The following is a 16,541-nucleotide window of genomic DNA, read 5'->3' as shown; positions in this document are numbered from 1 at the left end:
AAACTTTACATCATTTCCATAAATGGAGAACAGATACAGTTACTATTCGCCATAAATAGAAGGAATCTATAGCAGTGCAAGAACAATATTATAAATTCTAGCTAAACATTCTTTTAATCAAGGGGATTTAAAGATAATAGAAAAAGGAACTTTCTTTTCGTTTTGGTACTGTTTGTGTGATGTGCCTATACCATACTTAGGGAAACTGCTCACTATCCTATTAAGTCAGTCAAGTATTTGGTTTGCAGTTAACAAAATACAGGTGTAATACAGTAGCATGTGTCATAGTATGTGCTCTTTCCATTCTCTCCTATAATAAGTGATCCTTATTATGTGCATTTTTCTCAACAGGATATTTTGCTCATCAACCTCATCATAGAACATATGATTTGTGATACAGACCCTGAACTTGGAGGAGCAGTCCAGCTTATGGGCCTGCTTCGAACATTAGTTGATCCGGAAAACATGTTGGCTACTGCCAATGTAAGCCACGGGCATTTTTCACTTTTTCATGCTAGTATAATTTTTATTGCTGGTAGGAACCAGTGCAGTTAAAGTTCATGAAAGTGTTCTTGATTCCTTAGAAAACAGAAAAGACTGAATTTCTGGGTTTCTTCTACAAGCACTGTATGCATGTCCTTACTGCCCCCTTGCTGGCAAATACAACTGAAGACAAACCTAGCAAAGGTAAGATAATATAGGGTGGTAGTTGAGTTCTTTGTTCTTGAATTCTGAAACCCCAAAAGTTGGTGTTAATGTGTATTAGTTGCTCAGTCGTTTCCAACTCTTTGCGACCCCATGGACTGTATGTAGCCTGCCAGGTTCCTCTGTTCATGGAATTCTCCAGGCAAGAATACTGGAGTCGGGTAGCCATTCCCCTCTCCAGGGGATCTTCCCAACCCAGGGAACAAACCCAGGTCTGCTGCATTGCAGGCAGATCTGAGCCAACAGGAGGTCTGATAATATATTTTCAAAAGAGGTAATGTCAAGATAAGTTTCTTTTTTTTAAGTGTTATAATCAGAGGTAGTAGAACTCTGAAAGAAGATACCAGAGATAATTTGTTGCTCTCAGAGTTTTAAAACAATTTTTTTGTTAAAGCAATATTTGTGTTTAGTTTGTATTTACATATGTGAAACAAATGGAAGTAATTATTAGAGGATTGATTTTAAGTTATTTGTACTTCACATGTATAGCTAGAGCAAAGCTTGTCCTCAGTATTAAACTTTTTTTTTTTTTTTTGGCATTAAGGATTATTCCAAGTTAGGATTATTTATTTCTGCATTTTATTACTTTAGCTTGTGTGTGTCTTGTGTGAGATTTAGAAAATAACAGTAGTTTTAGGGTCTACATTGAGAAATTCCTTATTGAAGCTTTGACAATAAGTAATTTTGTCATATAAGTTAAATATGCTATATTGATAATTCATAATACCACTTAGAAAATAAATGTTAATTTACCCTTTTTTATGACTCTGAAAGTAAGTCTTAGGAACACAATATATAGTAGGTAAATCTTGAGGCTTCCTTCCAAACCTACATGTTTAGTTCATCAAACATTTATTGAGAGCCCTCTGTGGGAAAGGCACTGTGCTAATCTTCAGGGGTTAAATGAAGGAAATGAAAAAAACTGTGTGAAATACTTTTGGAGGCTTGCTGCCTGGTGAGGAAGATAAACCGGTGATTAGATTATAATGCAGTGTGGACTCAGTAATATGGAGTAAAAGGAGGCACAAATCAAGCACACGAATCAAAGGAGCAGAGAGAGCAGTTCATTAAAGCTGGATGATGTCTGGTAGGACCTCCTGTGATATCTGCATCCGCTGAGGAACATGGTAAGACATGGTAGAGCATTCTCACGCTTCGGAATAAAGCAGATCTAATAGATTTGTATCCCAGTTGCCTTACTAATAACATTTCACACCTGGGTCTTATGACACTAAGTCTTCAGAGTTGTTTAAATTAGATGTGAAAAATGGAAAGCACAGTTCTTAGCACATGGTAGGCATTCAGTAAATGTTAGTTTCCTTTTCCTTAATTTGAACATATTTGGGTTAATAGGAAGGATTTTATTTGATTGGAATTTGGGGGGAAAATGAATATAAGCCATTAAGTATAATTGTGTTTTGTTCAGATGATTTTCAGACTGCCCAGTTATTGGCATTGGTATTGGAATTGTTAACATTTTGTGTGGAGCACCATACCTACCACATAAAGAACTACATTATTAACAAGGACATCCTCCGGAGAGTGCTGGTTCTTATGGCCTCGAAGCATGCTTTCTTGGCATTGTGTAAGTGTTGCTTCTGCTGGATTACTTATTGTCTCTGTATTATTGTGGTATCTTTCAGTCTTGTTGCCTGAGAAGAAAAGATCACTGATTTCAGGAAACCTAGGTTCTAATACTAAACTATACTGACAATGTACTCTTGCCACATTTTGAGCGGTGATTTTCCTGATTCTTCTTTCTCAGTATACAATAAAGATATATTAAAGTATTACATTATTAAAATGACACCTTAAGTCATTTTATTACCTTATTTATTTTTTACTTAGTATATATGGCATGACAGTCACAAATTAGACACTCTTGTGAGACTAGAATCTCACACTGCCATGAAGAATATATTCATAATTTGGAAAACATAGCTAATAGTACTAAGTTTCCAAAATGCGTTTTTTTCTAAGTTACAGACTGCCTAGCACAAATGTCTACAGATGGTCCATTCATTAATTCCCCAAATGTTTTCCCCCTTGCTTTACTGAGACATATTTGACACCCAGCTGTAATACATTACCCTGTGTCACCGCAGGTATTTTAGAGCAAGGGTAACAAACCACAGCTGTGGCCACATCCAGTCCGTGCTCTGTGTTTGCACCACTTGTGAGCTGAAAAATAGTTTTATGGTTTAAAAGCATTGTTGAAATAAAGCTACAGAGACCATTTGTGCCCACAAAGCCTAGAATATGTATTCTGTAGACCTTTATGAGAAAGGTTTGTTAACTCTTAGAGCAACAAGTCTTTTAACAAGGCTGTTTTAGTTATACGTTTTTCAAAAATTGACTTTCACTGTATTCATAAAACCCTAGTTTACTGAAATGAAACATGTTTCTGAATTATAAATAGATTAATCTAGCATGTTCTTGATCATGTAGCAGTCAGCTTTCTTTGGTAAGTTGACACACCAATTTTAGGGTACACTAGAGGTTCAGTAAGAGATGTTTGTTGGTAACTCTTTTGGCCTTTTGGTTTTTATGGGTAAGTTTGGTTTTGTTGGTATATAAAGGCATTGTAATCATCCACTAGTTAGAGGCCTGAACATAAACATGTTTTTGCTATCTTTTTTTACTTTCATTTTAAATTATTTTGCTTGGGAATTCCCTGGTGAATGGAATGGTTAGGACTCCACACTTTGATTGCCAAGGGCACGGGTTCAATACCTGGTTGGGGAGTTAAGATCCCAAAAGCCATGTGGTATGGCCAAAAAAAAAAAAGGTTTTGCTTAATTAATTTTTAAAACATCCTTAAGTTTAAAAACATGTTATAAGGATATTCCTGATGTTAACTTACCGTGTCAACATTTTATCTTTAAAACAGTATTAAACATAGAAAGTTGAATGAATTTTTCTTAGAAGGAAACCTATCAGGGTGACAGTTGTTACAGCTGAATTAGCTAGTGTGGATTCTGCAGTGTGTACTGAGAACACATGTGGTGCATATAAAGAAGGGCTTTTAAACTCATACTCATTTCCCTTATAAACCTACCACAGGAAAAGTGAGAGTCCCAAAGCAAGTTGAGAGGGAGTTAATAACAAACACCTCTGAATTGTTCTTTCACGTCTGGAAGGTCTTATTTGAGTGCGGGAAAGGGAGTTTGAGCAGATGGGAGAGAATGGAAAAACTGAATAAATAAATACATTAATTTTGTTTCAGTAAATTTAACACCTACTACCACGTTTTATTGATTCTAAGATATGTATTGATACTCATATCAAGTTGAGTCTTAAAATTAATGACATGTTATGATTGGTAGTTTTTTTGTTTTGTTTTCTTAATAGTAGAAAAGGTTTTTTGTAATCAGTGGCATCTTAGATTTGATGGAATATGGTACATACCTGGTATTAGGATAAAGATGATTAAGACTTAGACTCAGCTGTCAAGTGGCTTAGAGTTCATTAGGAGGAGATAAAACCAAAACAACAGCAGCATTATATCAAGGTGTTTTTGGATGTATAGTGAAAATGACTTATTCTACCTGAATGAGGCAGACGAGGGAGATCTTGCAGAAATGAGTAAAGTAAGTTGTGTCTTGATCATGAGAGAGGGTGACATTCTTGGTTGAATACATAATTCAGATGAACAAAATGTTAAGTGTGATGTTTTAGTGGTTTGGTATAGGTGGAATATGTGAGTCTAGTGGAAGAGTGGCAGAAAAGGAAAGGCCTTTTCTTTAGTCCTTCATCTTGTTATTTTGCTTAGAATACTGCAAAGAAAATGTCTCAGTTTGATGAGAACTATGAAGAGAACTGTGACTAATTAATGAGTCTGTATTACAGGAAACTAAGCATGCTCGCAAAAATCTAAGTTTTGTTTTATTAATATTTTCCAAACTAAGTTAGGCTATCATTGATTAAACCTTACTCTTTCTCAAGTAATTCTCAGTGCGGCTCTCTCCAGGATTGAGAATGAGTAGCTTCTGAAAGAAGATGCCAGTCATTAGGAATGCATTCTTTAGAACTGTCTATATAGTAGGAATTTTTATCAAGAATTTCTAAAAGAATTAGCGTAAGTTTGAGATTTAAGGTGTTTTCAGTCTTAGAAAAGAGTACATTGAAATATTAAATATGGTTTGTTTTTTAAGGGAAGTTTTATAAGTAAATTTAGATGCCCATTTGTAAAGACAAAAGATTGCTTAAATTTTGAGGACTTTGCATTTTTTATATCTGCTGGTTCTTAATTTTTTTCTTATATTTAAAGACAACATAAGTCTGTGGGTGAGAACAGCAATTGTTACCTAGTCCTTATACATTAGATATGTTTGTGTTGAGTATACACAAATATACACACCAGTTTTATCAGTCTTGGCCTTTTCCAGATTCTTGGATTTTACACTGTAGCTTTTTAGCTCATACCTTTATGATGTTTGATTGTTTTTATTTAAAGTATGAAAATCTATATGAAGAATGAAGTAAAACTTTTGTGGTAGATGATTCATTAGTATAACTAATGGTATCATTAGTTACATGTGAGGCAAAAAGTTTCACACTTATATATATAAGATCTCATGTTGTATAAGGTAAGATTTATTATTTCAGAGATGATTAACACTAAGCATTAAGAGATCCCTGGCATGCTAATGAATGTTAGAGATGTGAGTGGAAGCCAAGTGCCACTTTTACGTTGAAATTCCTATAGTTGTGCTAATTTGACTTATCCCAAAAGCTTTCTCTACTCTCCTTTGAGCAGCTTGACTTCATAGAACTCACTAGTAAATTTTTTAAAGTAAGTTTTTATTCAAGAACAAGAATAGTGTTTGGATATTTTTCATACAAGTTTCTTTTTGGGGAGAGGTATGGGTGGAAATAACACAGCTCTTAATATAAATATATAAGGGCAAATGAGGAGCAAAACAAAAAAGCCCATTAGAATCACATTCTATCCACCTTAGCAGTTTTGAACAAAACTGCTGTTGAGGAGATGGCAGTGGCACCATCTGCATACTCTGTCTTAGTGAATTCTAGAAAGGGAGTTCTTTTCACTTACCCAGGAAATGCATGCAGACCACGGGGTTTAGCCAGTGTGTGTTATGGTAGGACACAAGTCTCCAAAAAGCCTGCAAAGCTGGAGTAACAATTTTTAAGATAATAGCACTTGCCTTATTTACTAAAAGCTTAAAATTTGGCCTATTAGCATGAGTTCTGATTTTTATTCTGACAAATGGAACTGCCTAAGTTCCTCTGTCAAGCAACATTTAAAAAAAAAAAAAAAAAAAGGCTCTCAAAACTCATTGTTAGGCTTTGACTTATTATCACAAAGAAAGATGCCGCTTATTGTTTAAAATGTTTTATTTCACCATGCTTTTGTATTTGAAACTATATAGTAGTTTAAAAATACTTTTAAACTATTTTGAACTCCCTGCCCAGTGTGTCTCTTTAGTAAGAGACACTCTTAAATAAGCTGGATTGTTAAGGCAGTTTATACTCAACTGTACCTAATTGGGCATTCACTTGTGGACCTCTTTTCTGCCAACTAAAGAAAAATTGAGCTGCTTTACTCCTCTGCCTTCCTACCCAGAAACCGTGTCAGCATGGTTGCCTGGCTACCTGCTCATGAAGGACTTGATTAATAACAAATTGGCAATTTAACGAGCCACTTCCATGATCTCCAAAGAAACCAAAATACAAACACAATATTTAATCTTGCCAACCGAAGACGATGTGACTGCATGAAGTGAGTATGCTTTTTTGAACTGTTTACAATAACTGGGGCATTAACTTACTGATAATTACGTTTAGGTGAAGAGGGCTTTGTTGAAGTCTAGCTGTCTGAGTATATTTGGATCTTGATGAATGGTGACTTAAGTAACTCCCCATACTTCAAGATGTAAATATACCTTTTAATCTGTAAGTTAAAGCCTAATTAATTGTAAAAAGGAAAACTAGGGAAAAAAAGCATACTCGCTGCAGCAAGCATAGAGGACCACATTTTAAAAGCATCCTCTAAATTGATTCCTAATCTATGGGAAGGCAAATTTGGGGTCCTACAGATTTCTGTGGGTTTATGGCATTTCTGCAAACACATCGAAATACAAACCAATGTAAACCCATTAACCCTGATTTAAAATAATAAGAGTGTCCAAAAATAAGGTCAAATTATAGAGTGGATTGCCCTAATATTTCTTCTATTGTTCTGAAGGTAGATACAAAAGGTTACATTTGGAATTTTCTCATCTGCAGTAGTATGATAGGTTAATTCATTTATTAGCCCAATCTTATTTCTTACTTCAGATATAAAATACATCTTGGTAATTAGTAACTTAATTCCAGAATTTTTCTGGCTAAGACTTGCGTTCTATGATGACATACACTGCTTTTAGAATACATTTTTCTGATAACCCTTTTGTAATCTTTTAGGTTCTTACTTCTGGAAGCAGTAACTTATTACTGCATGAAGAACTATGTTTATTAAATAGTTTTGGTTTATTTTTTGTAATTCTAAAATACGAAAATATGGTATGTGATTTGAACAACAATACCTCTGTGTTTCAGGTGCTCTTCGTTTTAAGAGAAAGATCATTGGATTAAAAGATGAGTTTTACAACCGCTACATAATGAAAAGTTTTTTATTTGAACCAGTAGTCAAAGCATTTCTCAACAATGGATCCCGCTACAATCTGATGAACTCTGCTATAATAGAAATGTTTGAATTTATTAGAGTGGTAGGTTTTATGCTTTTTAGTTAGAATTTTGATTTTGTTTGAGAAAATCTAATAAGCATTATTGGTATTTTGGCTTTTTTGAGATTATATTTGGAGAGAATTTCTGAAAGGAAACCAATGTTACCAAAAGCTTACGAGAGATTCAATTCCAACTAAGAAAATAAAATAATCTCTCTCAGCAGCTATGAATCCTTTATAGAATAGTTTGAAAACTGATATAATAATGTCATGTTGGTCGTTTTAAGAAAGTGAAATTATAGTTGACTTAGTGTTTGGATGTGTTTTTATTTTGTTTTTGACTTTGAGGTTTTCTGGATTTTTCTTGACGTTTCTTCATGTTTCTTAAGAGCGAAAACTTGATTCTTTGATATAGTATGTTTGCAGTTCTCAAACACTGGTGTGTGTCTTAATTATCTGTGGCATGTTTTTTTAACACATTATGGTAAAATATACATAACAGAATTGGCCCTTTTAACCATTTTTAAAGGGTGCAGTTCAGTGGCATTAAGTGCATTCACATTGTTTTGCAGTCATCACCGCCATCCATCTCTAGCACTGTTTTGTAGTGTGATTTTAAAATATATTTGCTCAGCCCAGACTTAACTGAATGAGAATCATCTAGGGTGGAACCTGGGCATTTACTTTGGAAAGAGCCATGGATAATTATGAGGTGCACCAAAAGTTGGGGGATATGGAAGTAGCCACATTTTCATTTGTCCCTAAGATTGGATAATAATTTTATGAAATTACTATTCTGGGAGAGTTTATGAGTTCACTGCAGTTAAGCCTCATATTTTGCTAAATTAACATTTTCCCTATCATTTTGTATTATAATTCTTTTTATAGGAAGATATAAAGTCATTAACTGCTCATGTAGTTGAAAATTACTGGAAAGCACTGGAAGATGTAGATTATGTACAAACATTTAAAGGATTGAAACTGAGATTTGAACAACAAAGAGAAAGGCAAGATAATCCCAAACTTGACAGGTAGATTACCACATATTTGAACCTATTCAGGTTTATGGTGGCAGCTCTTTTTTGTTTGTGTATTATTTAGCTTGGCAAGGGAGGGGGAAATAAACAGAAGTTGTATTTTTCTCTAATGATCAATGTAAATGTTTTCCTGGCAGTGTTAGGTGGATATGACCTGTAGACCTATCTCAGGCATATATATCCAGTTAGACAATGCAAAAGAAAAAAAGCAAAACACTGATATGACAGTAAGGCTAATTTTTTGTGTCCAAAGTAAAATCAGATTATTAGTTTTTCTTTAATGTTACAAATTATTTTAATGAGGTTGTGTACCTTTTTCCAAAATACCTGAATTCACATACTTGTGGTATATTTTTAAATCCATAAATTAAGACTTGTTAATTCCTAGTTTAATAACTGATCTGTAACAGTACAATTTTGATAATAGGGATTTTGATTCCACTAATTAACACTAGATATGGTAGAGTGTAGTGTTTTGTTCTGTGCTGGGTAAAATCTGTTTTGTTTTGTTCTTTTTCCCACAGCCTCTATGTCTGTGAATCTGTAATATTCCATTAATCTATTAAGACTGTAATTTGGGACAATATTTGAAGACTAAAAAAGTCCTTATAAGTCTGTTCATTTTACTCTTCTCTTTGCTCACAGTATGCGTTCCATTTTGAGGAATCATCGATATCGAAGAGATGCTAGAACACTAGAAGATGAAGAGGAGATGTGGTTCAACACAGATGAAGACGACATGGAAGATGGAGAAGCTGTAGTGTCTCCATCTGACAAAACTAAGAATGATGATGACATTATGGATCCAATAAGTAAATTCATGGAGAGGAAGAAATGTATGTTGAAAAGATGGGCAGAGAAAAATGAAGGCTTTCTCACTCTAGGTTTATCCTTTTTTTCTTGACAGTGATTCGTATCTACTTTGTGTCACAACAGATTTTAAAAGACTCTTGCTTTTATAGACTGTGGATTAAATAGCTCTGTTGTGAAGGTATAGACTAAATTTCCTTCATCTGACTTGTGTAAGATATTTCAGGAAGGGTAGAACAATGAAGGTTTCCTTCCTTTTCTGGATAAGGACGCCTAATATTTTGCTAAGCTTTGTTCACAAACAATTTCAGTGTTGCTCTCTTGCAAAGGAGTAAGCTAGTTAATTATTGTGTTTTAGTGCCACCTCATTTGGAGGTATTGTAAAAGATGAGTACGGGTGACAACTATTGACAATATTCTCATTTTTAGTAAAAGAAAGTGAGGAAAAGGAGGTGCTTCTGAAAACGAATCTTTCTGGTCGGCAGAGCCCAAGTTTCAAGCTTTCCCTCTCTAGTGGAACAAAGACCACCCTCTCCAGCCAGTCACCTGCAACAAATCTGCCTGGTTCTCCAGGATCACCTGGATCGCCAGGGTCTCCAGGCTCTCCTGGATCCATCCCTAAAAGTACATCTCAGACGGCAGCTATTACTACCAAGGTATGTTCCAGCTTTCTCAACACTAATTGTCATGGCTAGGACTCCTTTCAGTTACTGTCTTTTGGAACTGATTTTAACATTTGTGAACTAGAGAAGAATTCTCCCACCAGGAGCTGAAAGATTTCTGAAAGTTTTTACAACCCATATAGAAGTTTGAATATATTCTTATTTTGGCTGTTCACATTTTAGAACCTTAGGCTCATACTTGTATATGTCAAAACATTTACAGAAAGTTTACTATATTTTATCAATTTTCCCAATTAATACCCAGGTAAAGACTTCGTGGGGAGAAGATAATTTAAATATCTGGACATGCCTTTTTTTTTTTTTTTTTTTTTAAAGCAAGGTTTATAAAAAGCAATTAACTGTCTACTATCACAAACATTTCATTTAGGAAGGATCAAAATTTTACCACCAAAATACGAGACAAACATAATCTCTAAATAAAAACCAATTTTTTTGGCCACCTTATGTTTCCCTGGACTAAGCTAACACAGTGGCATTTGGGATTCATTGATGTACAACAGGTCTGATGTGAGTCACAGTGGTTTCTGGTGAAGGAGCAGGGCCTGGATGAAATGAGAAAGGAACAGGGCAGAATCACTTTCCTAGCCTCTGAGAGCCTGTCTACCCTTATTTCTAGTGGTCTGTTTATTTTCTGTGGTTTTAATTTTGATACTGTTGAGACTGTGTTAAAAAATTTTAATGCATTAAGTCTTAAAACTTAAATTTTGAATTTTAAATTCAGTACTTAGTATTGATCTCCCGAGTGGTTTGCAAGGATCACGTGAAAGTGTTAAGTTTATCAGTTGTGTCTGACTCTTTGTAATTCATGGACTATATAGCCTACCAGGTTCCTCTGTCCATGGGATTCTCCAGGCAAGAATACTGGAGTGGGTTGCCATTCCCCTCTCCAGGGGATCTTTCCAACCTAGGGATCGCGCCTGGGTCTCCTGTATTGCAGGCAGATTTCTTTACCATCTGAGCCACCAGGGAAATCCCATCAGCTGCTTAAAAATTTATCATGGAAAACTTGGGAAATATGTAATAAATTTCAGCTCCATACAGTCTCACCTCCCAGAAATAACCAGTTTGTATATTGGGGTGGGAGGATGTCCTTTACTCAGACTTAAAACACAAGTATTAAAAAACGTAGTCTTTTCTTGAAATAATCCTTATTTTTGAACAGGGAGGCCTCGTGGGTCTGGTAGATTACCCTGACGATGATGAAGAGGACGATGAGGATGATGACAAGGAAGACACTCTGCCGTTGTCAAAGAAAGCAAAGTTTGAGTCATAATAGTGGCAACTGCCTGTGATCAGGACCTGTCAAGAAAACTGGTTCTCTACCCCTCCCCACTACAACATCGACAACAAAGCAGTGGTTTCTTGTGAATGACTGACACACCCATCAGCTCGCACACTTGACTTCTGCTCATCAAGTGCCAATTCAGTGGAGCAGGAGGAGGGGATGTTACGCATTTAGGGGAAGGACTTACGCCTTTGAGCTCTCCAGCTTGGACCACACATTGCCCTTTTCTCAGGGAAGGAAATGGAAACAAAAAGCCAACAGGGCAGGGGTTTTGTAAGTGGAACTCTGGTTTGACTGGTCAGTTGCTACAATCAGAATATGCTTTCTCGGACCATGTTTGAGACTCAGAAGAATAGGCTTTTCTGCCATAATTCTTCACTAGTTAAGAATGCCAGCAGTTTCTTTGTATAAAGAGACCTGCCTTTAAAATCATACATTCTGAACATTTTAGTCAAGTTACAACAGGTTTGGAAAACTTCTTTGGGGGAGGGGCGAATATAAAGTTTCCTCTTTTTTATCTGTTCCCTTTGCCCTTCAAACTGCAGATTTTTTTAAGTGGGGATTTGTCCCTACTTGATTAAAGATTGAGTGGAATTCTAGATGTGGTCATTTGTGTCATAATTTTTTGTTTCATTTTGTTTTTGATTTTTTTTCTTCTTCTCTGAGTGTATGCTTAGTTGTTGAGTATATATATTTGGGACCATTAAAATTTTTTTTGATGTAATATAACCTAACGTTGTGCTGGTACCTGTTTTACCATGTGTAATTTTTGTTCTACATTTCTTAATTTGTTTAGAGTTTTATGAAAGATGGTATAGTTTTTATTGACAAAAGCAAAGTAATCTTACAACTATGTGCATACAAAAAGCAATACTATTTTGTGACTAAATATTTTATATTAAAATTTACATCAGCAATTGTCTTGAGAATTCAGGGAAACAGAATGGAATTTAAAATTTCAACAGTTTTGTTAAACCTAGAAACGTGAAATTAGTATTCCAAAGAGATTCTGAAATTTCATATCTGGGGAAAAATGATGGTACATTAAATCAAAATTGAGGATGAATGATTTAAGAATAACATACTGACTTTTGAATAATAAAAGTGAAGAGTAAGAGAAATTGTATTAGTTGTATTTTTCTTTTTTTTAACTGCTCCCTTTGGAATACCAGTTGGAGTTGTAATTGATGGTTCCTAAATAAATACCTGGCCAGAGGACCATCAGATACCACCTTATTAACAGTATTTTTTAAATAGGTTCTTTTTATTGTCTTAGGTGTGCTAAAATTTTTAAGGAAACATAAATATCTCAGTTCCACATACCTTCACTTTTTTAAAGTGAAGATTTTAGAACTTACGGAAGAATGTATTTGCAAATGTGAATAAAAATTCCTATCTAGGAAAAGGATACTATTTTAAGTATCACACACTTTAACTGGATAGTCCAGCGAGCACTGTGTGCTCCGACCTGCGCTCCTTTGCTAGCGCTCAGTACATCGAGGTACCAAAACATGTTACATGGAACAGGTGAGCAGAAAACCGGAAATCATCAACTTGCTACAGTCATGAGAGTCTTATTGTTGACTAATTTTTTTTTTTTTTTTAATGAAACTTTGGGTGCATTATAAGAGTTAAGTGTATTTCACTACAGTATAGAGATACTTCTGGGTCACAAGTTCTGGCAATTAATAATTTTAATCAATTTATGTTGTAAATAAAGAGAACAAAAACTTAATAGGATCTAACTTAATTATATTATGTCTTCCTTTATTACCTAGAAAGTCCATGTGAAATGTCTGTTCCTTAAACATACAGTTTAAACTGATCTTTCTGATTGACTCATGCAACACTTACTTGTCTTGGTATTCTGGGAGTTCTTGGGTAATGGGAAGAACCACCCCTTATTTTCATGAATTGTGGTCCAGTATATTTAAAAAAAAAAAGAAAAATAGGTATTAACTATCAAGCTTCAACATTTAAGAGATGCCCTTTCAATGATGCACAGGTTGGTTACTAAAGTAGAAACTTCATACAAGTTGCTACAATAGGAGAAAAAAGTTTCATGGAGGAAGACTATTAGCAATAAATTACTAGAAAAACAATACTTGACACAGTTCATCTGACACAAAAATCCATGCTTTTGAGTGTAAATACTATCTTGATAACCAATGTCAGTATAATGTAAGTATTCACATATTTTAATGATACCTATTGGTTCTTTTCCTCATTTTATAAAAGGGAAAGCACATTTCACCTCTCAGTGATTACCTAGCAATTTCTGAAAAAAAAAAAAAAACAAAAAAAAAAAACCTGTAATTGTCAAGAGAAAACACCTTGACATCCATCTTGTCAAGAAATGTTACTCGGGACTTTTTTGATAGAATGAAGCCTGATGGGTTTTCCCAGCCTGATCGTACTCAGATTCTGCGTGTCATTTTCTTTGGAAGGCCAATGTGCAAGTCAGTTGTGGAAATGAAGGGGAGGCATGGAGCAGGGAGGAATGTGTCTCTTTTTTAATTCTTAATGTAAGCATTGGCCTTTGCAAAGCTTAGAATAGCAAGGAGTTTACACTGGAAGAGTTCTTTTAAGTGGAGATCTTAAAGTTACCAACCTCTAGTATTTACCATATCAAAAATTCCTCTAGGGGAAAATTTAGGACCTTCAAAATCCTTATATATGAGGTTATATTAACTGCCATAATATTTCGAGCAAGAGGATTATAAAAACATGTTTATGGGATGAAGTATTGTCTACCATTATATGGAACATTGACACATGAAATGTGGCAGTCATCAGTATACTGGGGTACTCAATGCTAGATTAGTTTGATTTTTCCCTTTGGCCTTAATGATTTATCTTGGCTGTTTTGAAAGGAAATTAGAGACTCTCTTCAAATAGACAAATGTGCTAACTGCTGGAGTCAGATGTCTCGGTCCTTAAAATAACTCTTGTTGGAGACATAACTTTCCTTGACCTTTTTGCTCTCATAGGTTAAGATCTCCAAGGGCTTAGTGATTCCTTCAACATGATGCTAAATGGGCTTAATTTCTTTATGTTCCCACCGTGGTGTAGGTCATCCTATCACAAATTCAGGGGACCCTATCCAGTTTATATTACCTGACACCTAGGCAGCATTGGCTACTATCCATTATCTTCCTGATACCTTGTTCTCGGCTGCTCTAACATCATGTGCTGTAACATTACTGACCTTTCTACTGTCTGATAGCTCCCTGCTTGACCACTGCTGCGATTCATCAGGGTACTCATCTTCCCAGTTTCCATCAAGCCACGTTACTTTTATGTCCCTATCCGTTTGTTCTGTGCCCTAAAAGACTGCCTGTCGTATGTCTTTTTTTTTTTTTTTCCTTTTGAACTTTTTATTTTGTATTGGGGTATAGCTGATTAACAATGTGATAGTTTCAGGTCAACAGCGAAGGAGCTTAGCCATACATGTATCCATTCTTCCTTAAACCCCTTTCCAACCAGGCTGCCAGGTAACATTTAGCAGAGTCCATGTGCTGTACACTGGGTCCTTGGTGATTACTGATGATGTATTTTAAATACGGCAGTGAGTACATGTCATGTGCCTCTGAACGCTCTTGCCTTGCCTGCTGATGAACTCATTTATCCTTTTGAACTGTTCCTCTTACACTTAGGGACTCTGACCTTGAAGGAAGAGTTGTTAGTGTCTAACATGATACATGGCCTACAGATGAATCTCCAAATGTTTACTGGATAAATGAAGGAAAGACTGAGTAATGTACATACAATATACAGACTAGGGAAGTCTTAGCAGACACCCCTACACAGTCAGTTTGACTCATTCTTGACCATAAGATTCTCTTTGTGGATATAAAGGGAGAGGACTCAAGACCTTTGTCTTGTCCTTTATGCTGGTAAGCCTTAGATTAGTGACAAAGGGAGTATTTTAGGTTCATACAATTAGCCTATCTTGAATCATTTTAACAACTATTAAAACTGCACTTCAGTTCTGTTCATCCTGAACTCCACACCTCTAATTCTCTTACTGATGTGTTGTTGGTCATAGTTCTTTACATGTACATATAGACCCCTGCCTTTTATAGCTACTGCTGCTGCTGCTGCTAAGTCGCTTCAGTCGTGTCTGACTCTGTGCGACCCCATAGACGGCAGCCCACCAGGCTCCCCCGTCCCTGGGATTTTTCAGGCAAGAACACTGGAGTGGGTTGCCATTTCCTTCTCCAATGCATGAAAGTGAAAAGAAAGTGAAGTCGCTCAGTCGTGTCTGACTCTTGGCGACCCCGTGGACCACAGCCCACCAGGCTCCTCCATCCATGGGACTTTCCAGGCAAGAGTACTGGAGTGGGGTGCCATTGCCTTCTCCCCTTTTATAGCTAGACTTAGCCAAAGGCTGTAGATTTCACATCTAGTGGTCTGCATGTTTTATTTATCTAACACACTTAAACATTTGTATCTTGGTCTATTTCTTGGGGTGTGAGTTCCCAGAAGGAAGACTAGATTTATATGATCAGATATGTAGGTAGATTGGTTGGGTAAATAGATTTTCTGTGTCGACTCAATGAGCACTTCACAAGAATGAGAAAACGGATGCATTTCATTTCTGAAAGAATAACGTTTCTGATAAAGAGCTTGAAGAATGTGATCATTCAAACTGTAGTACAGCATTCTATAAAGTACCGTTCTGGAAGAAGAAGAGGAAATAATGAAATTTTATTAACCTCCAGGATGGTTATTTTTTGGCTCATATTGTGGGAAGTAGGTGCCCCATAAAAACCAAAAGCCCAGAAAAAAAAAAAAAAAAAAGTGGCTTTTAGAATACTCAGGCCGCTTTCAAAAAGGGTCTGAATGTGATTTGAATTATTAGTGAAAACCTTTCATCATAAGCCCTCCCAATACAAGTTCTTTATGGACCTACATTGGAAGACTAGAAAGCAGTGGGGGAGGCTGGGGACAGAACAAACCAGGTTGAATGAGACTCAAGAAACTAACAATATGTGCTCCACACATGTTGATTAATCAAGTCGATTAGAATGTTCAAACTACCACACAATTGCACTCATCTCACATGCTAGCAAAGTAATGCTCAAAATTCTCCAAGGCTTCAACAGTACATGAACAGAGAACTTCCAGATGTACAAGCTGGATTTAGAAAAGAGAGGAACCAGAGATCAAATTGCCGCTGGACATAACATCCACTGGATCATAGAAAAAGCAAGAGAGTTCCAGAAAAACATCTGCCTCGTTGACTATGCCAAAGCCTTTGACTGTGTGGATCACAACAAACTGTGGAAAATTCTTCAAGAGATGGGAATACCAGACCACCTGACCTGCC

The 16,541-nt window shown here is 35.8% G+C and overlaps 1 protein-coding gene across 2 annotated transcripts in view; it reads left to right on the top strand.

The window, feature by feature from the left end:
• Nucleotides 1-12,335, top strand: part of PPP4R3A (protein phosphatase 4 regulatory subunit 3A) — a 35,474-nt gene extending 23,139 nt beyond the window's left edge. For both annotated transcript variants that reach the window (XM_027521441.1, XM_027521440.1), the window contains exons 8-15: nt 352-483; nt 585-687; nt 2,132-2,290; nt 7,267-7,436; nt 8,283-8,425; nt 9,077-9,267; nt 9,671-9,897; nt 11,087-12,335. In XM_027521441.1, coding sequence (XP_027377242.1) covers nt 352-483; nt 585-687; nt 2,132-2,290; nt 7,267-7,436; nt 8,283-8,425; nt 9,077-9,267; nt 9,671-9,897; nt 11,087-11,197 — 1,236 coding nt within the window. In that variant the 3' untranslated portion in view covers nt 11,198-12,335. The remainder of the gene's footprint in view (nt 1-351; nt 484-584; nt 688-2,131; nt 2,291-7,266; nt 7,437-8,282; nt 8,426-9,076; nt 9,268-9,670; nt 9,898-11,086) is intronic.
• Nucleotides 12,336-16,541: the final 4,206 nt, after the last annotated feature.

Source organism: Bos indicus x Bos taurus, chromosome 21, assembly GCF_003369695.1.
Source record: "Bos indicus x Bos taurus breed Angus x Brahman F1 hybrid chromosome 21, Bos_hybrid_MaternalHap_v2.0, whole genome shotgun sequence".
In the NCBI taxonomy this organism is placed as follows: Eukaryota; Metazoa; Chordata; class Mammalia; order Artiodactyla; family Bovidae; genus Bos; species Bos indicus x Bos taurus.
Note: the sequence above shows the minus strand (reverse complement) of the source record. Positions and strands in the feature narration are given on the sequence as shown.